Here is a 24,397-nt window from a genome sequence, read left to right as displayed (position 1 = left end):
TTTTGTGGCTTTTCTTCTTCTAGTCTTTCAATATTTCTTGTTCAAGTTAGGCTTCGCTATTTTAATCTTTTCGGTTGCTTTTTTTGGAATGTGTTCATGCCTCCCCTCATGTCTTCTCACTGGTCATTTAAGTTGTATGGGAAATGGATTCATTTTAAAAAATATTTTTATTGATTTAAATATGGCACCCATGCTTTATAAATAGCTTGCAATTGAGAAAAGTTAAATACAGAAGAATATTGAATAAAAATGAAAGATCCTCTTAGTGCCTCTTCCCCATCCTATCCCCCTGCCTGAGAGCCAGCCCTTGTTAATAAATAGGCAGTAGTTACAGATAATTAACGGTGGATTATTCTAGACCTTTATCATTTGCATATGCATATTTTGACATAGGTGGGATCCTACTATTAGGTCAAAGCATATAGCTCTATTTTAATTTCTTTAACCATTCTCCTTTGAGAGATGGTTACCTATAGTTCACATCTCTTTCTTTTCCCAGAATTGGATACCCAAAATGCAGGTTGCTGGGTCAAGATTTGTGCAGGTTTTTATTACCAGTGACTTAATACAACAAAGGTTTATTGCTCATTCCTGCTGTACACGCAGGGAAGGTTGATGGGGCGTTCAGCTCTGCCCATGCCTATCTTGGAGGCTGAACTATCCCTTATCTGCAACCAAAATCAACTCATGGCTTCCTTGGTTATTAGCATGGAAGAGAGAGAGTAGGAAGTGAAATGTTTCTGTTCAGAGAGGACCCACATTTCTTCTGCTCAGGGTCCCTTGGCCTGAACTAGTGTGACTTGACAATATACTGTGTGTGTGGTGGGGGGGGCATTTAAAAAATTTTAAGATGTCTGTTAAATGTGCATTTAAAATTTTTTTGTAGCTATTTATTAAATTACCCTTCCTAAAGGGGGTACCAGTTTATACTCTGACCAAGGGCACCTGTGGCTGTCCTTTCCCCCATACTCTTCCCATCATATATTATCAACCTTATTTCTGCCTTTCTCATTGTTTTGTTTTCACTCTTCCTGATTAGGGATGAGATTGACCCTGCCTTTGAATAAGTTGTGTCGGTTTTTAATTCTTTGAATTTTTAATTTTTTCCCCATTTTTTTTGGTTTTTCATTTTTTTTATTAATGTAAAAGGTGTTTGGGGCGCCTGGGTGGCACAGCGGTTAAGCGTCTGCCTTCGGCTCAGGGCGTGATCCTGGCGTTATGGGATCGAGCCCCACGTCAGGCTCCTCCGCTATGAGCCTGCTTCTTCCTCTCCCACTCCCCCTGCTTGTGTTCCCTCTCTCACTGGCTGTCTCTATCTCTGTCTAATAAATAAATAAATAAATAAATAAATAAATAAATAAATAAAATCTTTAAAAGGTGTTTTTTGTTGTGATGAGCACTGGGTGTTATATGCAACTTATGAATCAAAAACTAATGACTAATATGTTGGCTAACTGAACATAATAATAAAAAAATTTAAAAAATAAAAGGTGTCTTTTTTTAATAGTCTAGACATCAATCCTTTGTTACGAATGTCAATATTTCATTGATCTGTAGTTTCACTGCCCTATCTTTACCCATTTTACCTACATGTAACTTATGCTGCTTCACACGTGGTTTGACAATATTGTGATAGTATATTCCCATTTCCCTTCCTCTTCTGTCTTATTGTCATCTAGCACGTTACTTTAACATTTGTCTTTTTTTTTTTTTTTAAATTGATGGGCCCACTATCACTCAGAGTCTGTAGTTTACATTAGGGCCGCTCTTGGCATTGTATGTGCTATGGGTTTGGACAGATGTATAATGACATGGGTCCGTCATTACAATACAGAGTAGTTTCACTGCCCTAAACATCCTCTGTGCTCTATCTATTCATCTCTCTCTCCCCAGCCCCATGGGAACCATGGATCATAGACCTACATGTATATCTGTGGGTCTCTGTGGGTGTCCCTTCACTTTTTCATTCCCATTATGGGTAATTTGTATTTTCATTTTTTTAAAATTTGTTCTAAGTGTGGCTAGAAGTTTAACAGTTTTATAATGCTTTCAAAGGACCAGCTTTTGATTTCATTGATATTCTCTATAATTTATAACCATAAAAAGTTTATAATTTCTTCCTATCTTTATTATTTTCGTCTTTCTGCTAGCTTTGAGTTTAATTTGCTCTTTCTTGTAGTTTTTTTTTTTTTTTTGTTAAGGTGGAGGCTTAGACCTTCTTTCTTTTCTTAGGTAAGCATAGAATGCTATAAATTTCCCTCTGAACACTGTTTTACCTGCCTCCTGCAAACATTGATATGATGCATTCATTTCACTATCATTTAGTTTAAAATATTTTTAAATTTTCCTAGAGACTTCTTTGACCCATGGGTTAATTTAGAAATGTGTGTTTTAATTTCCAAATATTAAGGGTGAGATTTTCAGATATATTTGTGTTAATATGTAGTGTAATTTTGTTACGGTCAGAGAACACAGTTTTGATGATTTCTATTCTCTTGAACTTTTCATGGTTTGTTTTATGGCCCCGAGTGTGGTTAAGTGTTCCATGTGCCCTTGCAAGGAACATGTACTCTGCTCTTTCTGTGTAAGGTATTTTTAAAATGTCCATTAGGTCGAATTGGCTCATTGTGTTTTTAAGGTATTTTGTATCCTTACTGATTTTATATTTTCTTGTTCAGTTCATTACTGAGAGTAATGTTGAAGTCTCCAACCATAATTGCGTATTTTGTCTAATTCTCCCTCCAGTTCTTGCAGTTTTCGTTTGATGTATTTGTGACTTAGTTAAGCACATAAACATTTTGGATTGTTATATATTCTTACAGAACTGATTCTTATTGTTATGTTATGCTCCTGTTTTTCTTTAGTACTATTCTTTGTTTTGAACTCTACTTTGTCTGATATTAATATAACTATTCAAGCTTTCTTTTCATTATGGCTATGTCTTTATATTGAAAGTAGATTACTTAAAACAACATATAGTGGAGTCTTGCTTTTTCATCCAATTTGACCACATGAGTCTTTTAATTTGATGTTTATACCATTTACATGAATGTAATTTATGTAATTGTATTACAATTTTGCATCTTGCCAGCTGTTTTTTATTTGCCCCATTGGTTCTTTGTTTCATTTTTTTTCTGCACTATTGTGAGTTAAAATTTTTTTTCAAAGCTTAGCATGTCTCATGATGCTTTTTAATCTTCACAATTATTTATACCTCCTATTTATTTTTTTAAAGTAGTTGCCTTAAAGCTTACATGATATATCTTTACCCATTTTACCTACATGTAACTTATGCTGCTTCACATGTAGTTTGACAATATTGTGATAGTATATTCCCATTTCTCTTCCTTTTCTGTCTTATTGTCATCTAGCACGTTACTTTAACATTTGCCAAGAACACACAGTACATTGCTGCTTGTTTTACTTAAGGCACTCATTTAACTTTAGAGCAATTCAAGGTAATGAAAAATTTTTATTTTTACCTTCATTTATCTCACTCTCGGTGTTATTTCTTTGTGTAGATCCAAGTTTCTGTCTGGTGTCATATTTCTTCACCTGAAGAACTTCCTTCAACCTTCTATCTAGATTAGGTGTGCTGGTGATGAAGTCCCTTAGTTTCTGTCTGAGAAATCTTTCTTTTTCACTTATGAAAGATATTTTTTCTGGATACCAACTTGTTGATTGGCAATCTTTTTTATCACTTTGAAGATACTATTTCTCTCTGTTCTGTCATGCATGGTTTTTGATAAGTCTGATGTAATTCTTGTTTTTGTTTCTTGCTATGAAATGTGTCCTTTTTCTCTGATGGCAAGATTTTCTCCCTGCAATTCGTTTTCTGCAGTTTCAATATCATATGACTTGGTATATTGTATTATATTGTGTTCTTTTGTGGGGAGAGCATTTATCCTGCTCTGTGTTTCTTTCTTTTTTTTTAATGTTTTTTTTATTATATTATGTTAGTCACCATACAGTACATCCCCGGTTTCTGATGTAAAGATCGATGATTCATTAGTTGCGTATAACACCCAGTTTTCTGAACTCTGGATTAGTGGTTTGGTACTATCATTAATTTTGAACATTTTTGGCTATTCGTATTTCAAATGTTTCTTCTGCCCATTCTCCCTTTCTTCTCCCCCTGGGATTCCAATGGTATGTATGTTAGGGTATTTGGTTTCGTTCTACCGATCTTATATACCCTTTATTCTCCCTACTTTCTAAATTTGTGTTTCAATTTGGCTAATTTCTATTGATCTACCTTAAAATTTTCTGATATTTTTCCCTTAGCTGCGTTGAGTCTACCAGTCACTCTCTCAACTGCAATCCTCATCTCTTTTATTATGATCTTCATTTCTTGCATTTTTATTTGATTATTTTTTATAGTTTCTTTAAACTGAATTTTCCCATCTGATCTTGCATTTTTCACCTTCTCCATTAGAGCTGGTGTCCAGGAACACCTACTTGAGGTATCGTCTTCAGTCTGTCTCTGCAAGCATCTGAGATTTTGAACTAGTTGTTTTTTTCTCAGTATCTGCTCTCTGATGAGTTCTAGACAAGTCAGGAACATAGGGTTGTCTGGATCTTTGTTGTTGTTCTGAAGTGGGAGCAGTGCTTTTTTCCAACTCACATTTTGAGTAGGAACTAGAAGCTAGTCCATAGATTTTTCTTCTGTCATATTTTTTGTTGTTGATTCAGAATTTTATTAGAACAAATTAGAAATTATGAACTGTGTGATTTCTGTTCTGTTTTCCTAGTGTATTGAGATTTTCCTTGCAGTATGATATATACTTGTTTTTGTGAGTAATTAGTGCATATTTGAAGAGAATGCGTAGTTTCATTCTGGAACAAAGTTGATAGTGAATTAGTCATATTTATTTTATACTTAACTATTTGCTAAACTTTTTAAGTTCTGGTCAAGTCAATTTTTTTCTACTATCTCACATTTTCTAGACATAGAAGATGTGTAATCATATTGTCTACAAATAATGATAATTTTGACCCTTTTTTCCTATATTCATGTCTCCTTTTCCTATTTAATAGTTTCTTGTGCTGTTCTTTCCACCCAAAATAGCTTAATAATGAAATCATTGTATCTATCTTTGTTTTGATCTTGACTTCAGTGGGAGTACCTATTAGATTTTACTGTTAACATTGACGCAAACTGCTAATTTAATAGAGCTTTTCTTTGTCATAAAAAATTTTTAGTCCCTTTTTTTTCAGGGGGAGATGGCCTGGAATGAATTTAAAATTTGGGTAATTGAGTTAATGCATTTGTTAAGAGCATGCCATTTTTCCTTCTTTTACCAATTAATATGAAACTTATCTTAGACTTTTATTATTTAACCACCTGTAACTTCAAGGTATTTTATTCTTTAAATATATTATTTCTTTCTGTTTTCTAGTTCCATTTAAGACATTTATATTTTATTGATCAGTGGAATTGTTATATAGATTTTTATTGTTATGCTGTCTTTTTAAAGATTTTTCACGAAGGCAACGCTAAATTTGTTCAGTGGCTTTGGAAGCTTTCCATTTTTTTCTCAATGCACTAAAATAATATCTGTACTGTTGGAACTACCTATATCTTAAATATCTGAAAGATTCTTGAGTAGACTAATTTAAGTTAGAACTTTTTCTTAGGAAATTGTTTAGTAACTACTCATTTTTTCCTGTAGTTATCATGCTGTTCAGATATTTAATTTTAGTAACTGTATCTGTTTCTTTCTAATTTCAGCTTCTTTTGAGTCATTTTTGCTAATGCGTATATTATTTTATAATATGCATTTCATTCAGTATTCCAGACTTTTCAGGATGTTAGAATACATGGTATTGCATGCATTTAATTTACATCTGTGATATTGTCATTTCATTTCTGATTCATTTTATTTGTATTTGCTCTATTTCTTCTTAAGTGGGATTAATCAGTAATTTATCTATTTTATTCCCTTGTTTCAGGGATCAGTTGTCATAATATACCATTTTGATTCCCTTGTCATTTCCTATACAGAACATTTTTAAGATATTTTCTTAGTGGTATATTTCTTAGTGGTTTACCATTAACATCCTAAATTTCATCCTTAGCTTCAATGTCATAGAAAAACTCTGCTTATATACAGCTCCTTCCCACTGTTTTTATTATCACTAATTGTATCTTTATATAGTATACCCATTAACATGCATATATACTTATTGCTTAATGCATTTATCTTAAGTCATATAGGAAATTAAAAGTTGCAAATGAAAAATACAGTAATTCTAGCTTTCAGATTTACTTGTTGGTTATCTTTTCTGGAGTTTGGTATTTCTTCATATGGCTTCAGTTTAATATCTTTTATCTTTTAATTTTAGCCTAAAGGACTCCCGTTAGCATATCTTTTAGGGGAAGTCTACTAATGATATTATTACCTTAGTTTTTGTTTATCTGGGAATATCATAATTTTTCTTTCATTGTTGGAGGGTAGTTTTGTCAGATATAAAATTCATGGTTGACAGTTTTTTCTTTCAGCATTTAAATGTGATTTTACTGCCTCGTGGCCTCCATCGTTCCTGATGACAAATTGACTGTTAATCTTATTGAGGATCTCTTGTACGTGAGGTCTTTCTCTCTTGCTGCTTTTAAGATTATTTGGATTTGTCTTTGAACTATCTGATTATAATATGTCTCTTGTAGATGGATCTCTTTGAGATTATCCTACTTGGAATTTGTTGAGCTTCTTGAATGTACAGACTTACATATTTCTTAAAATTTGGAAATTTTTGGCTCTTGTTTCTTCAAATATTCTTTTTGCCCCTTTCTTTTCCTCCTCTCTTTCTAGAACACCCATTGTGTGTATGTTGTTACCCTTGATGGAGTCTTACAGATCTCTTGGGTTGTGGGGTTTTTTTTTTTCATTTTTTTTTTCTTTCTGCTCAGACTGGATAATTCCAATTAAGCTGTCTTCAAGTTTGCTGATTCTTCCTTCTGCCTGCATAAATCTTCTACTGAAACTCTCTGGTGAAATTTTCATTTAAGTTATTGTACTTTTCAGCACTCAAATTTCTGTTTGGTTCCTTTTTTATGATTTTTAAAATCTCTATTGATGTTTTCTATTTGTTGAGACGTTGTTACCCTGGCTTCACCTCATTGTCCATGGTTTCCTGTCCTTCCCTGAGTGTATTTAAGACAGTTGATTTGAAGCCTTCGTCTACCAAGTCTGATGTCTGTCCTTCCTCAGGGATAGTCTGTTAATTTCTTCTGTTAATGGGTCTTATTTCATGTTTATTTTTAGTTTTATAAAACATTTTTTTTTTATTTGAGAGAGCAGAGAGAGAGAGAGAGCGCACACAAGGGGGGGAGGGGAAGAGCGAGAGGGAGAAGCAAACTTCCTGCTGATAAGCCCAGTGCAGGGGTTTATCTCAGGACCCTGGGATCATGACCTGAGCTGAAGGCAGACATTTAACTGACTGAGCCACCCAGGTGCCCCTTTCCTGTTTATTTTAATGTTTCATAGCTTTTTGTTGGAAACTGGGCAGTTAGAATGTATATGCTAATTCTGAAAATCAGTTTCCTTCCCCTTCTCAGGGTTTGTTTTTGTTTCTTCTTGTGGGTTGTTGCTGTTTGTTTAGAGACTTCTCTGAGCTCTTTTTGTAAAATCTGTATTCTTAGTCGTGTGTGGTTTCTGAAGTTTCTGTTCCTTTAGCTTGTGTTAAGCTAGTTGTGACAGATTTCCTTGTATTCCAGGAGAAATAAAAATAGAAACAAAGAAGAGAGAGAGAGAAAGAAAGAAAAGAACAAAAGGGAAAGAAAGAGAGAAAGATAAAGAATGAAGGAGAGAAAGACTGATTCTCCTAGATTGACTCTGTTGGGACATTCCTTCACTGTTTAGCCAGGCCATTTACAACTACCTTAGTTGTCACTTGTCCTTGCACTAAGTCTAGAAATCAGCCAGAAGTGAAAAGTGTAGGGCTGTCTCAAGTCCTTTCCAAGCATGAGTTCTGCCCTGGGCAAGTGCTTAGCTTTCTAAATTTCCAGTATACTCGGGCATTTTTGAATGCTTTAATTTTCTGAAGAAACTCTCTAGCTTTTCCTCTCAGGCTTTCTGTGAATCTATTGTTTTTCTCAACGACACTCTTTTGCCCCAGTTGGTAGCAGATTGTTCATTTGCCTTACATTGTTTTGAAAGAATGACTCCCCATAGCCATTTTTCCAACCCAAGTAAGTTTCAGGAATAACAAAACAAAAACAAGGGCTTGTGTCTGTCTTTCAGGTGGCCCATAGGCCAGTTGGGACAAACACCTTTCTTTTAGGATAAGGTCTGCTTTGCTCTTTCCAGAACCAAGGACCATGGTCCTCCACTGGGAATGTGGGCTGCCATATTCAAGACTGTTGATGAGCTGGGGAGTGGAAGGGTCAGGGGCAAAGAAAAATGATGCAGAGCTTTCCTACTATTTTTAAGCTGTGTTTTTCTTGATTCAGTGTTTGTGTGGTTGCTATAATCTTTGTTCTCCAGAATTCTTAAAGAGTTGATTCCGACTTTTTTGTTTGAGTTTTTCAGTGTTTCTGTGGAGGGACAGGTTTTTGGAGCTGCCTTCTCTGCCATTTTGCTTTTTATTTTCATTTTTGAATGCCAGTAGGTTCAGCTTTTGTGTGTTTTCTAGTTTATTAATTTCTACTTTGATATTTATTCTTTTCTCTTACTTCCCAAGAGTAATTTTTACTTTTACTGATTAGTCAGAGTCAATATTGAACTCTTTCCGTCCTCCCTCTCTCCTTCCCTTCCTCTCTTCCTTCTTCCTTCCACATCCCAATTATGTTGACAATATGTGTGTACTTAGTTTTTACTTCTCAAAAAATCATTAATTTTATAATGATTAAGATGATTTCTTAATGATTAATCTTAAAATCATAAATTTTCTTAGATCTTTATCTGATGGTCCTGAGGGTTTTTTTTTTCATTTATAAAAGTGGTTGGGATTTATTTTTAAATGATGCTCTCATCTAGTATTATAGCATTGTATTTAGAGAATGTAGTCTATACAGTATTTTATTTTTAGCATTTATTAGTTTTTCTCTGATATTTTAGTACATAATCAATTTTTGTAAGTGTTCCCAAAGTGGTTTTCTTTATATTTTATGGATTTTATTTTCTTTACAAATTATGGAGTTAAAAGTTTCTGTTTATACAAATACCTGCAATATTTACTAGAATGACCATCACATTTATATTATTCAGATTTCTTATATCCCTATTTTCCATTTGCTTTATCTCTCCATATCTGAAAGTATTGAGTTTAAGTCTTCAGTTCAAATTGCTTCTATCAATTTCTGTTGAATTCTTTAGTAATTTTTTTGATCTGTTATTTGCTGCAGGAAAGTTCATGCATATTATATACTTAGTGAGTATTTTTAATGAAGAAAATCTTTCTTTTCTATATAATGCATTTTGCTCCCCAATTTTACTTTGATACTCTGTACAAAATTTGGTATTGCCTGATGTATCTTTGCTTATTCTTTTTGTTTTTTAATATTCATCCATTTATTTTATTTATTATTTTTAAAAAGATTTTATTTATTTGACAGAGAGAGAGCACAAGCAAGGGGAGCGGCAGGCAGGGGAGAAGTAGGCTCCCTGCTGAGCAAGGAGCCTGATGTGGGGCTTGATCCCAGGACCCTGGGATCATGACCTGAGCTGCAGGCATCTGCTTAACTGACTGAGCCACCCAGGCGCCCTCATCTATTCATTTTAGAAGAGAGAGAGCATGCGCGATTTGGGGGAGGGGCAAATGGGGAGGGAGAGAGAGAAGCCGAAGAGATCTCCAGCTGCTCAGGGCATGACTGAGCCACCCAGGTGCCCCCATCTTTGCTTATTCTTTTAATTTCTATCACTAAGCAAATAAGTATATGATGAGTGCTTAAAATTGTTAGGTTTTATGATTGTTGTTAATATTTAGATGCTTTTTTTTTTTTTAAGTTTTAGTATACACTTGTGTATACTAAATGCTACACTTGTACTTTTAAAAAAACATTTGGAGGGGCGCCTGGGTGGCTCAGTCAGTTAAGCATCTGCTTTCAGCTCAGGTCATGATCTCAGGGTCCTGGGGATTGAGCCCCGCATCAGGCCCCCTGCTCATCAGGGACTCTGCTTTCTCCTCTCTCTCTGCCTCTCCTCCTGGCTTGTGCCCTCGCTTGCCCCCCCCCCTCAAATAAATAAAATCTAAAAAAAACCTCATTTGAAATAATTATAGATTTTTAGAAGAATTACGGAGATAGGACGCAGAGTTCCCATACACCCCTTTACCAGTTTTCAGTTATTTACATTTTATACCGTGTACATTTATGAAAACTAAGAAATTAACATTGGTCCTGCATCATGAACTAAACTGTGGACTTCATCAGGATTCCACCAGTATTTCATGAATATCCTTTCCAGGATCCGATCCAGGATACCACTCTGCATCTGGTCATTACTTTCTCAGTGCCCCTCGAGTCCCAGACAGTATCCCCATCTTTCCTTGCATTACATGATCTCGACACTTTTCAGAAATATCGGTCGGGTGTTTTGTTGATTGTTTCTCTGTCTGAGTTTGTCTGATGTTTCCCCAAGAGGTCATGGGTTGAGGAGTTATACCATAGAGGAAGCACCCAAGTGAAGTGTGTCAGAGTATGCATGGCATCGACATGATTTATTGTGGTTATCGCCTTGAGCACTGGTGTTTGCCAGGTCTCTCCACTGTACAGTTACTGTTTCTCCCTTCACATACTCTGCTCATTAGAAATAAGTTATTGAGTCCTGTCACTCAAGGGGAGAGGAATTAAGCTCCACCCCCTAAAGGAGGGGTATCAGTTGATGGGCATCTGTTAAAACTACCATGGTAGTTAATAAGCATGTTGGGGGGATACTTTGATGCTATGCAAATATCTGATTTCTCTTTAAAGTTTTACCCACTAATTTTATCATCTGTCTGTGGATCTTGACTACAGCAATTATTTCTGTGGTATTCCAGTAGTGATTTTTCTGTTTGCCTTGTTCTTTTTACATTTATTATTTGGAATTCTTCCATAAGGGATATTGGTCTTTTGTCCCCCCATTTGTTTATTTATTACAGAGTCAGCAAACTTTTTCTGTAATAAGCCAGATAGCAAACATTTTAGACCTTACGGGTCATGCAGTCTCTGTTACACTTTTGTGGTTTGGAACACCCATAGATCATACATAAATGAATGGGCATGGGTATGTTCCGATAAATCTTTATTTTTAAAACAGGCCTTGGGCCAGATTTGGCCTGCAGACAACTTCTGATAAGTAATTCATTTATTTATATCAGATGAACTCATGGATATTTATTTTAGTCTTTGGGTTATAAATGTAGTACTATTGCTGTTTATTTTCTTATTCAAATTGTTCTAGCTTTGGCCACTAGGAGCTCTTTCAGTTGGTTCTTTTTGGCATTCTCCCATCATTCAGAGCTTATTTATTTAATTTTTAAATACTTTCTTATTTTCTGGAACTGCAAGATCCTAGAGGTCATTTTTTTGAATGGGTAGTTATATATATTTTGTTCCTTAACACATGAGATGTCTTCCTCCTTCCTTTTCATCTGAAGGCCCACTTCCCTGGTTTTAGAATTCTTAAGTTTACAATATTTGTTTTTTTCAATTTTTATTCTGGTATTTTAATGTTCTCTGAAGTCTGCCTGATTTTTTCCCCTACCATTTTGGATAGGGGAGAGTTGGGTGTGAGAGTGAGGAGTTTAATTTTTTTGAAATTAAGAAGTTTTGTGTGGCACCTGGGTGACTCATTTGGTTAGGTGTCTGCCTTCAGATCAGGTCATGATCTCAGGGTCCTGGGATCCAGCCCTGCATTGGGCTCCCTGCTCAGTGGGGAGTCTCCTTCTCCCTCTGCCCCTCCCCCCCACTCCTGCATGTGCTCTCTCTCTGTCTTGCAAATAAATAAATAAATAAATAAATAAATAAAATATTTTTTAAAAAAGAAGTTTTGCAAGAATAAGAATAAAGAAATAAAGTCAGTTTATTCTCACCTCTGGCTCCCCCGTCATTATCTTTCCTTGACCTACAGACTCAAGATACAGAGATTTTTTTTCTGGTAGGCCTTATTTGTGTTCTTGTCCCATTTTGATTTCTTCTCCCCTACCAGACTTAACCTTGGTTGGATCTCTGTTGACCCTCCTGGATGTCTGGTTCTCATGTTCCTTAAGGTTTTCTTTAAGAATTGCTGTGTCCTTGGAAAGCTTTTCAAGTACCTTGTCTCCCTCACGGATTTGATTTTCTGCATGTTGATTCTGTCCTTTCCTGGTTCCCTTGGGAATTTTATTTCTTTGCTTGTGTTTTTCTTTTGGTTTCCTTACATCCTTTCTTATGTAAATGAGTCTTTCATTTCAGTCTCCTGCTCAACCTATGGGTTTCATCATTTACCTTTCCTTTTCTCTCTTCTAAAAACAGAGTTCATATTTTTCTATCATCTTTGGAAACACGACACAGATGCTATGTAAAAATGTGCAGTAGTGCTTTTCCTAGTTATGATTTTACTGAGAACCTTTAGTGATGATTGTGTTCTGATACATTTTAGAAGTTCTTTACGAATGTGTCTGCAACGATGTTGTTGCCAGGTTTTGCCTGTGTATTCTTGATCAAAGAGAGGTCTCTCTGGTAGAGGGGTGTGGGAATTCCTCTTGGTCCCTCATCACTTGGATGCTACTGAGATCCCCCCTTAGACTCTCACCGGGAGGCTAGCTTAAATTACATGGCTCTGAGCCTAATTTCTTGCTCCAGTAGCTCTTGCTCCAGTGCAGTTTTGCTGGACTGAGTGGGAAACGCTGCCTGTTGATACTGCCTTCTCAACCTGAAACAATCAGCCTTCCCAACCTGAAACAGCTCATACCTAGTTGCTTCCCGGACTGGTCCTATCTTTATCCTTGCCGAGGACCTCATACCCCGAGTTGTAATGACGGGGTACCTGTGCCTTTCTGCACCCAAGGAAGTTGTCCCAGGATGTTGAAAGGATACAGAGAGAGAGAGGTCCTTGTGGGTGTGGGGCTTGAGGTCTAGAATCTGGGGATGTCTAGGGATGGTTGCTCTGGTGAATGTATGGGCACACAGCAGGCATGGGCCTCTTCCTTTATTCTTTCTTGCTCTTGCTCTTGGCATTCAGAGGGGAATCATGTCTTAGTAACACACAGTTTATCAATCCAGTGCCATCTGGTGTGGGAGGCATTCCTTCAAGAGTCTGGAAAATCTTTGGTAACCCCAGTTTCTGAGCTACTATGATTTCATACACTGTTTTTCTTTGGTGGGAAGCTGGGATGAGAATATGATTGATGATTAGTCTGTTTCCTTTTGAACCCATGGAGAATTGGAGCAGAGGGGAGGGAGGCCCCCATGGCAAGCCAGGGGAGTCAGGCCCAAAAGGCTACTCCTGAGCCACGTATAGGTGCTTTAGGTCTTCTGTGACCTTGGCAGTGCTGAGGGCAAGTGTCTGAAGCTTAGATATGCCATCAGGTTGGGTCCTCAGCCAGGTTGGGCCCATTGGACAAGAGTGGGTGGTGGGTATAGTGCACTCACTGAAAGCATGGGTTCTGGAGCCAAGATGCTTTGGGCCAAGTCTTAGCTCTCCACTGATTGTTGGCCAAGGGCCTTAACCTCTGGGTGCCTCCATTTTATCCTCTGTTTAAAAAAGGGAGAGAATAAAATGACCTGCCTCACTGAGTTATTTTGAAGATTAAATGAGTTCATATATATAATATATAGTTAATCTATGGGTAGAGCAGCATAGAGCAGCAGCTGGCGCTTCATAAATGCTGGATGCATGTGAGATGGCGGTGGTATGATTTGCTAGTGGAAGGCTGAAGGTTGAAGGGGAAGGTGGGAAGTGACCTCTCTCTGCTCAGAAAGGCCTCTCCCCGGTTCAAATTTTTTCCACCTCTGGAAGGCCCCATTCGGTGTTAGCTTAACTTGTTCTTTCTCGCAGAAGCCTTTCCTGCCCGTCCGACCTGGAGTAGCCCCGTTCCCTCCGTCACTGTTTCCTCTCTTACATTCTCTTCACTCTCATTTGTCACCACATGTTACTTCATGCTGGCTCGTTTAAGGGCTATGTCCCCACCAGCCTGAGGGCTTCCCACTGGTGAAGTGTGGCCCGGGGGCTGAGGACTTGGGCTGAGGGTTCTGACGAGCAAGGGGTCCCGTCTTGGCCAACCACCTCCTGACTCTGTGATCCAGAGAAAGTTATCCACCTTCTCTGAGCCTCAGCTTTCTCACCTGTCCAATGGTGAGAGTCATGCCCAGCTGCCAGCCTGGGTATGAAGGTGAAATCTAAAACTTCATGAGTGTCAGCACAGTTCCTGGAACAGCATGTACCGATAAAGGTGATTATCATCATTACTGTTCCTAATGAGACAGCCATCCGCTCGTCATTGCGGTGGTGGTAATAATTGCGTTGGAAGCTCCGTGCCCCCGCCTGCAGTAGGAGAGTGTCTCATGCTGCCTGGGATCACAGGGAGTAAATGTTAATTAATGATTTGGTTGAACTCTGAGAAACAGTTCAAGGTCTCAGATTGCTTATCTTTGAAAGAAAGGGGCTGGTGGGTGTGTGTGAGCACACGAGTTTTTGATATCATTCATGTGTTTGTCAGTAATTACAAGGGGAGGGAATTGATGACTGTCTCCATTTGGAGGAACTGGACTTTAGGTTGTGCGGGAGGCCTTGTGCCAGTGAAGTGGGAGGGTGCGCAGGAGTGGTGCTGCCAGAGCCTGGATGACCAGGTCTGTGTTTTCAGCAGGTGTAAGATGTTAGGGGACAGTGGAAGAGTCTGGGGGAGCTCGAGGGGAAGAAAGGATTTCCCAAACAGAGAATATTGCAGTCTTAGCAAGATCATGTCCTAAATTACGTGGGCTTTTGTTATCACCAGCACAAATTAGAATTCTGGTTTTGTTTGAGAGTCTCCTGAGAAGAAGAGGAAACGAGGGTCAGAAAACCTATACAGGGATGTAAAGAAGGAAATTAGATCCCAGGAGATTGCAGATTCTAAGTATGATGGGAAATGCGGAGCCAGCTTTCTTCTGAGCTCCTTGTAAGCATTTTGGTCTTTCAGTAAAAGTTCATTTTGTGAATCTGAAAAAAGCAGGCTTTGTGAACCTATTTTACGGATGGGGAGACTGAGGCCCAGAGAAGTTGGGCAACTTGCCCAGGGTCATGTGGACAGAAGGTGGCAGAGCCAATGGTTTCCTCCCACACATTAGGCTATTAGAGATGGTCCTGTTAATACTATTTGTTGTTGGGGGTACTGGGTGGCTCAGTAGGTTAGGCATTCAACTCTTGGTTTTGGCTCAGGTCATGATCTCAGGGTGGTGAGATCGAGCCCTGCCTTGGGCTCCATGCTCAGTGTGGAGTCTGCTTGAGATTCTCTCCTTCTCCCTCTGCCCTTCCCCCTGCTTACCTGCACACAGACACACTCTCTGTCTCTCTCTCTCTAAATAAATAAGATCTTTAAAAAAATACTATTTGTTGTTGGTATTGGGTTAATTTAAGTAGAAATGGCTGTCAAGCCACCCAGTGGCTTTGTGGATGGAACCAGAGGTGCAGCAGTAGCCTTTCTGTTTCCATTTGTGACTCTGTGACTCAATCCTCCAGTAACTAGGAGGGAAGAAACCAGGTCCCCCACCAGAAGTGTGGCCCTCAATAGCTGTGTGGACACTGTGCACTTGCTGACTCCCCAGGCTTCTTGAGCAAAGCTTCCCTGCATAGCTATCTCTCATACTTAGAGGGACTTATGTAAGTTGGTTGACTCTCCTTCCCAGGGAGGAGTTGATTATCCTTAGGAGGTCATATTTTGCAGGGTGTAGAAACATTCTGTCTTTAGATACCACCATGGTTTGTATTCACAGGAGGATATGCAAGATTAAGTGACCTTTACTAAGGAATGAAAAACTACTTATTTGTATATTCCCCACAACCACCCTGTGAGGTAGGTGCTGTTATTTCCCCCTTGCTTGATGAGTCATATGAGGCCTAAAGAGGTTTAACTTGCTCAAGAACACATAATAAAAGGCTTACCAGGAGATTTAAACCAGATAGTCTTGTTCCATAGCCTTATACACCCATTCTGATGGGTGAGTGCCATCTATCCATCCACCCGTCCATTTCTGAACTCACCTCTTTACCCTCCCTTTGACCCATGAGTCCAGACATCTGTCCATTTATCCATCCTTCTATTCACCCACCATCCCACTGTCCACCCATGTGTCTGTCCATCCATCCACCAACCATCCATTTTTCCATCCATCCATCCATCCATCCATCCATCCATCCACCCCATGATCCACCCATCTATTCATTCATCCATCTGCCCACCTATCCCTTGTGTTGGTTGTTTGTCTAACATGGTTTTCTGCTTCATCCTGGGGAAGAAGTTTCTCCTGGGGAAAAAGTTTCTCCATATGCTTTCTGAAGCTGGAGACCTGCATGCCAACACAAATCCCTTAGCTCCTAAGAAATATCTGGGCTTCCTTCTGATACCCTTAGGTTGGTGTTCTTGAGAATGCTGCTATTTCAGGCAGGGCCTGGGTGCTGTTCACCTACCTCTGCAGGTTTACTGCTGTAAACCTGCAGAGCATTTTCCCCTTCAAAGACCTCCAAATGTTCAAGGCTGCAGGCTCTTCCAGAAACACTCTTGACTTTCTGGAGCATCATCATAAATGAAAACTCAACTAGCCCCATTCCTTGATCCAGAGATTGGGAAGTTGGATTAGTTTGGCATAGTTTTACTTTTTTAAACTGTTCTAGAGTTTGTGTGATACATCTGAAAATTATGTAATAAATCGAAAACAGATGTTCACAGAGCATTTTGTAAAGAAAGGAATTTTAATAGAAATAGGCCAATTTGTAGATAAATCAATTAAGGGAACCATTTAAATTGTCTCTAAGAAGCAGTGTTATGAAGAGGCAGTATGGCCTAGTCATTTGCATATTTATTAGGTGCAAAGCAGTGAAAATCATTTAATTATTTTGCATAGCCTCTGTTGTACATCAACCATTGGGAGACAATCTCACTTTTCAACGTTTTTTACTTTTTACTGTGGAAAATTTTAAACATAAAAATTCAGACATGTACACCTAAACAGTCATATAATGAACGCCCCTGCACTTGGTACGCATCTGGAAAAATGATCAACTCTACCTGTACTCACTTCTCCCCTCTCATCTTGTTTTTCTTTTCATGAGTTTCAAGGGCATATTCCTCACTCATTAATTTCACTGGGTCAGAATTCCATTATGTTGACATTGAAATGCAATGAACTTTTGAATGTAGTTGCTTTACTTTTTCATTGAAATTTAGTTTTTGGGGGGTAGAACATTGGGAATTTTCTGTCATGTTTTTTAAACTTAAAGAATTTCATCTAGGGCAAAGTTGAAAGAATAATAAATGGTGAACCCTGACGTTTTCTTCCCCTCGATTGGCCGGTTATTAGCATCAGGACTGATGTTTCTCTAAGTGTGTTCTTCCATGAGAATACTTGAAGACAGGGCAGATTTTCATAGCCTTGAAGATATGTAGACAGTAGCACATGGCTTTAGACCCAGACAGATAGAGGTTCAGATCTCACCTCTTAGCCCTGCATTGTAGGCTGGGGGAGCTTACTGTGGGTGGGGGCAGGGAGGGATATTGGGCTTTGCCAATTCAAATCAGTTTTGGTCAGTATGGAAGATTTTTGTGGTTGAGAGAATTGGTATGGCCTCATGATTAAGAAAATAAATTGGGAGTAAAAGTGTTCAAATCCCAGCTCTGCCCTTACCAGCTTGGAACTTGGTCGAGTGACCTAATCTCCCTGAAGTGTCGTTTCCTCAGTGTAGATTAGGGTTAGAAAGAATACCTATTGCACTGAGTTGTCATCAGAGGGAAATGAAATGGGGTCATCCATGCCTGGCATTTAGTACCTGGCCAGTGAGTGCGACTAAGCGTTCGTATTATTATAAATAAGGATACATTAAGCATAGTGCCTACCATGTAAGTGCTCCATAAATGTTACTTACCATAAGTAGGGGTGAAAAAGTCACACCAAACTGGTCTTTAAATGTCTGATTTCACTTTGGTGCAATGAAAAGAATAGAGACCTTTAGTGAAAGCTTGCACTGTGATTTCAAGCAAGAGTAAGCCTCGGACAGGCAGATGCCACCAGCCAGGCATGGCATCACACAGTTGTCATGGGAGACAGCCGAGTGCCTTTGGTTCCATTTAGTAGTGTCCTAAAATAAACCAGCCTTCTCGAACACTCCTGGAAGTGTCGGCTTCTGGTGTTGAACGGCTCGCCCCGGGGCCCGGCAGGTGCTTCTGTCCTGAGTGAGGGTTTTGTGCTGTTGTTGCCTGGGACTGATTTCTTTCCTCTCTCCTTTTTTTTTTCCCTCTCTTTTCTGACTCTCTCATCTTGTGTCCCAGGTTGAAAGGATTGTAGACAAGAGGAAGAACAAGAAAGGGAAATGGGAGTATCTTATCCGATGGAAAGGCTACGGAAGCACGGAGGACACGTGGGAGCCGGAGCACCATCTGTTGCACTGTGAAGAGTTTATTGACGAATTCAACGGGCTGCACGTGTCCAAGGACAAAAGGATCAAATCAGGGAAGCAGGCCAGCGCCTCCAAGCTCCTGCGTGACGGCCGAGGCCCGTCGGTTGAGAAACTCTCCCACAGACCTTCAGAGTCTGGAAAGAGCAAAGGGACTTCCCATAAACGGAAGCGAATCAACCCTTCCCTGTCCAAGCCAAAAAAAGGGTATTCAGCCAAGCCCCCTGCGGGAGGCGACAGGGCCACCAAGACGGTGTCTTACAGGACTACCCCCAGTGGTTTGCAGATAATGCCGCTGAAAAAGGCTCAGAATGGGATGGAGAATGGGGACGCCAGCTCTGAGAAGGACGAGAGGCACTTTGGAAACGGGTCCCACCAGCCTGGCTTGGATTTGAATGATGTAGGAGAGCAAGAGCTGGCCGAATGTGGCGTCACCCATGCGGCACTGGCGGAGAACGGGCTCGGTACGTGGCTTGTCTTCCCTGCCAACACCCCCCGCCCCCGTGTTTGTTTCTGGCCATGGTGGTTTGGGGCTTTTCAGGCAGCCTTGGGGGCTACTAAGACCCCCCTAGCCCCACTCCAACAACCCTGACTCTTAGCTAGGTAGTAATTCTCCTTCTGTCTTTCTCACACTGGTTACAGACACCTGTGCACGGAGGGGAGGCCAAGCCACTGATGCTCCAGCCAAGGCCTGTAATGGGCTGAAAATTCCTGACTCCTTGAATACAGCCTGGGGCATGGTAACCACTCTGGAGCCCCTGTTGTGAGGGCAGCTCCAAGTCCTCACCCGCCAGGACCTGTGACTCATGTCCCCAGAGGGCAAGGGTCTCTCTGGGGTGGCATGCAGGTCCCAGGGAAGAGGATGCTTTAAGTCTCATCGAGCCCCCTGCAGTGTAGCCCAGAAAGGTGGGGGTCTGCCCTTCTTCTCAGACGCAGTTTGGACTTGAAATTCTCTAAACCCATTCTTAAACCGGAGCCTCTCACGCCTTGTCTGTTGCTGGCCTGGGGGCTCTGGCCCCATGTCTGTAGAGGTCTTGAATGCTGCCCTGACCACATCCTCTGCTAATTCTTGGGGTTTGCATCTTCTTCTTCTACCCTGGAAGCAACCCAGCAAAAGTTACAGAACTCCTCCCTTTTACCAAGTGCCCACAGGCAAAGTTAAGGTAAGAGGAGGCAATGACCCAGGTAATTAAAGCTCCCAAACCTGACATTTCCTTGATAGTGAAATTACTCCTTGACTAAGCCTTAGCGGCCCGGAGCTTCCAGATTAGCCATCTGTACACCTTTCGTGCACTCCCTCATTTGTCAGCTACCTGTGTGTCTAGGTGCTGGCATTTTTGTCTTTAGCTGCCAGAACTCGAAGCCTTGGGATGAGCACGGACAACCCGTGCCCAACAGAGAAGGGACATCTGATGCCCTGGATGGAACCAGAGTGTGTGTGGGAGTAGGGGTGTGGGACGCAGGTGGGACGGGCTGGCAGAGCTCCCAGGAGGGGGCGTGACGGAGGCAAATGCTCAGGAGAGCAATGGTGATCTGAGTGCAAAGTGCTCAGGGCATGCCCCGCTGCAGAGAGCGGGGGCGTCTTTGGGGAATCTTGCCGGGGAATCTGAGCGATCTGCTTTGAGGTTCCTCTTATTCCAGAGAGAGGAATTTCACCCAAACAGGATTTATTTAGCAGTGTCTGCCCCAGATTGACTCACGTTTCCGTCTGGGGATCCCTGATGCTGACATGACTCTGCCTGCTAACATATGTAAAAGCTGTTTGTTTTAAAAATTCATCTCTCGGGGAGGAGTGGGCTTGTGTAAATGAGGCCTGGCATAAACATCCGTGTTTGACGTTCCCCTGACAGCTGCCCGCGGGAGAGGAATTCCCTGTCTCGGGGAGGACGACGGGTGAGGGGAACTTCTGAGGCTCCTTGAGTGTGGATGCCAAGAACCTGGCTGGTAGCAGTCCTCTGCCCTGCTCAAAATGTGGCTGCCCCAAGAGTGGGAGGAGAAGCACGAGGGGGGACAGTTAGCTGAGGTAGCCACCAGCCTGCAGGGTGAAGCTGAGAAGCCAGACTTGTAGCGAAGTCTAGATGGAGGTGCATCTCTCATTCCACATGACTTTCCAAAGTGGGGCAGAGCTCCTAGCCATCAGCTCTCCATCTCTGGGCCTCGTCAGTGCCCCCTAGTTCATGATCTGCTGATGGGGCACAGCACCCCACAACCGGGGAGGGAGGTGAGGATGAGCCTGCTGGGATCCAAGGTGGCCTTGTTAAATCCCCGTCTTAACTCCAGAAAGCTTCTTCTCTAGACCTTTCTTGTCTCCGGTCTCTAATTGGCCTTATTTTCCCCCAACATTGAATATTCTCTATTTGGGCATATAGCTGGAGAGAGAGGAGGAAGCTACCTACCTCTATTTTGTTCTGTTTTGGGCGTTCTCAAAGGGCTCTTTGGCTTAATTACATCCCATAGTATTGGTGTCCTTGAGATTCCCCTGGTTAAGGTTAAGGCTGCGGTTCTCAAATTTTATGTGTGTAAGATTACCTGGCACCTTGTCAAAAATGACGGTCCCATAGAGCCTGACTTACTAAGTCTGGGGTGGAGCCCAGAAGATGGGTTTTAACAAGCACCCCAGGTGACTCTAATGCATTTTGAAACGTGCTCTGTGGCAAAATGGGGGTGGCAATTAAGGCTCACATCAGATGTCAATTTAAGTCAATTCAGTGCTTATTTTATTATTTTTTTAGCACTTCCTAAGGGTTAGTCACCATGCTAGGTGCTTGGAGCAATAAAAAGATAGGTAAGGACTTCTCCCTCTGAAACTTACAGTTTACTATCCAGTAAGGTGAGCATGGATGGCTCCAGGTCAGTGTGGAGAGGTTCCTGAGGCCAGCTCAGTGGAAGAGGTAACATGTGTATTACATACATGGTATAGCTTTGCCATGCCCACATTCACATCCTCTGTTGGTCACTGGGCTGATAAATTCTCCAAGCACTGTCAGCCTTTAACATTCTAGTTAGAACTAGCTTACTATCTTAGGTCTTAGGATAACTGGGGAAAGGAAAAGACTGGGAATCTTTGCCAAAGAGATAAAGTGGTTCGGGGTTCTTAGATAAGACTCAAGACAGAGGGGTTTTGTGGTTCCAGAACTTGCCAGCAAGGGGTCAGAGGTGTAGTCAAGTAAAACATGGCTCCACTTACGTTTTCAACCAGAGAAAAGCCTCGATGAAGCCACAGTCCATGTCCAAGTGGAAACCTGACTGTCGTCTTCCTCCCCACTTCCCTAACTCTACCTTTCCCCACCTCCACCAAAGGATCCGGTTCCTAGTGGCACAAGGTGAGCCAGTGGGGTTTGCAGCGCAGAGGACGGATTATCTTTGGCTGCCAGAAGGGGCTGGGGAGATCCTGGCTTCGCTTTCCCAGCATTTGTTTTGGGGGTGGGCTGTTGCTTTTTATATGATTTTAACTTCTCGTTGGTGAATTAAGGTTCTGCATACAGAAAAGCAACTTATGTAACACGTTACTCATTTACTGCTGACTTCCCTGATCTGTGCTGTGGGAACAAATGCTAAATTGGGGCTCTGGCGGGTGGTGTTTTGGTTTCAGCCTGCATTTTCCCCAGTAATGTTTGTGAAATGTGTGCAGCGACTGAGTACTGCTCTTGATTCTGACTCCTCTGGTAATGACAAATGGCTCTGTGGTCTGGAACCATCTGCCTCAGTATCCCTTGGGGAGCTTGTTAAAAATGGGCTCCACCCCAATCGAATGAATCCGGATCTCAGGGGCAGGGGGTGGGTTATGCATTTTAAATGCTGAATTTTAACCATACAGTCGTTGCAGAGGAAGTACTTGGTTTCTCAGCAGTGGTTCATGGATCCCTTTGCTGGTCGAGCCAGAGTTGTACCTTAGATGTTAAGACTGTGGAAGTGGGGGGCGCCTGGGTGGCACAGCGGTTAAGCGTCTGCCTTCGGCTCAGGGCGTGATCCCGGCGTTCTGGGATCGAGCCCCACATCAGGCTCCTCCGCTATGAGCCTGCTTCTTCCTCTCCCACTCCCCCTGCTTGTGTTCCCTCTCTCGCTGGCTGTCTCTATCTCTGTCAAATAAATAAATAAAATCTTTAAAAAAAAAAAAAAAAAGACTGTGGAAGTGGGAATGTGATTTGGTCCTCCAAACGTTTAAACCCTGACGTCACTTCTTCTTGCTGATGCACTTTTCCACCAGGCCTCTCTCTCTGTGTTTCTTTTTCTTCTCTCTCCCTCTGTCTTTTTCTCTAAAATAGACCAGATTCATCTGTATGGAAAAGCTGTTGAGTTAGCTGGCTTCTCTCGTGGCCTGGTCCGGGAGAAGTGGCTGGCACACCCTTGTCTGAATGGGCCAGAGCATCAGTACTTTATAGACGCAGACGAGCCTCTAACCTGTGGAAGCGGCATCCCTAACTTCGAGCCAGCGTTCTGCCCCGAGCGCGAGCACAACCCACAGGTGCCCAGCGTTCCCTGAATGTCCGTGAAGCCCGTGAGCTTCCTGTGTTGATGCTGAGCCTGTGCCCCACGTTCGCTTTTCTTGGAATTCTGAGAATCCTTTTCCTTGCGTCCCGATGACTCTTGCCTGTCGTGCGGGCACTGCAGCTCAGAAGCTGCTTGATTCAGTGTTTTCAGAATGGTTCCTCTCATTGAGTGAGTCACCCCACACAAACAGGCAACATTTGCCTTTTCTCTCCATTGATCTTTTAAAATGATCTCAGCTTTCACTTCTATAATGTTTGTTTATCTCTTCCCACTCCTCTTCCTGCATGATTATCATGCCCTTCATTGATCATCGGGGAGTAAGCATGCTTTGAAAGCACCTCAGGACTCAGCAGGAGCGTAGGTAGTGCCCTGTGGCTTTTAAGAACTTAGGGCTCTCACGCATGGAGCCGGCATCAGAATCCCCTGAAGGGTGTGTCACAACACAGGGTTGTTATGCCAACCCGCCAAGCGTCTGATTTAGTAGATGTGGAGTACAGCCTGAGAGTCTGCATTTCTAGAAAGTTCCCAGGTGCTGCTGCTGGTCCGGGGACCCCACTTGCAGATCTACTGCTCCAGACAAATGAGCACCAAGAGGGTTGGGACGAAAATGACAGATGGTGGTTGTGAATATCAGTTGGTGGTACTGGACACAGAGGAAGGGCTTTTGCTCTGGACCTTGAGTTGGCAGTCATGAGAATCCTAAGCTGAAAGTTTGTGAAATGAAAAATGAAGTTCAGAGTTTTAGAGTACGAGAATTTCCCTACTACGATGAGGCCTTGGGGTTTACAAAGTACTTTTTGTGATCCTCGTACGGTCCTGAGAACTAGCTATGGCTGTTCTACCCATTTTACAGAGGAGGAGACTAAGGTTACATGTGCCCAGGTCAGAACTAGGAGAGAAATCCAGGCAGTTCGACTCCGGGCCTCTACACCACTGCCCCTCTAGCTTGCAAGCAGCACAAGGCAGTTCCTAAAACCCTGATCCAGGACAAACACATGCCCTGATTTGGGGGGGTGGGGGACTGAGACTGCTGATGGGGCACTTGGACTTGCCCTTGTTGCTTATTACTGGAAGGATAGAATCCTTCTAAGCCTGAGATACAGTAACTAACTCTGTGTCATTCAGTTTGAAACCCTGGATAAGATGGTCAGTTCCCTAAAAAAAAATATGGCTTAAGGAAATGAACTCAAGGACGACCAGAAAACCTGAATAGATCCATAACTATTAAAGAAATTATCAACGCCATCATTACGCAGCTCTCATAAAAATAGCAGGAAGAAGGCACACAAGGCCCAGATGGTTTTACAGGCGAGTCTATGACGTGCTTTAGAGCAGGTAATCCCTGTCTTACCCAAATG

At 41.4% G+C, this 24,397-nt stretch overlaps 1 protein-coding gene across 1 annotated transcript in view; it reads left to right on the top strand.

The window, feature by feature from the left end:
* CDYL2 (chromodomain Y like 2) overlaps positions 1 to 24,397 on the top strand; it is a 166,830-nt gene that overhangs the window by 96,104 nt on the left and 46,329 nt on the right. Inside the window, exon 2 of the mRNA XM_048223626.2 lies at positions 18,424 to 19,012. Coding sequence (XP_048079583.1) covers positions 18,424 to 19,012 — 589 coding nt within the window. The remainder of the gene's footprint in view (positions 1 to 18,423; positions 19,013 to 24,397) is intronic.

This window comes from Ursus arctos, unplaced genomic scaffold (assembly GCF_023065955.2).
Source record: "Ursus arctos isolate Adak ecotype North America unplaced genomic scaffold, UrsArc2.0 scaffold_19, whole genome shotgun sequence".
In the NCBI taxonomy this organism is placed as follows: Eukaryota; Metazoa; Chordata; class Mammalia; order Carnivora; family Ursidae; genus Ursus; species Ursus arctos.
The sequence above is the reverse complement of the archived record's forward strand: the minus strand, read 5'-3'. Positions and strand labels throughout refer to the sequence as shown.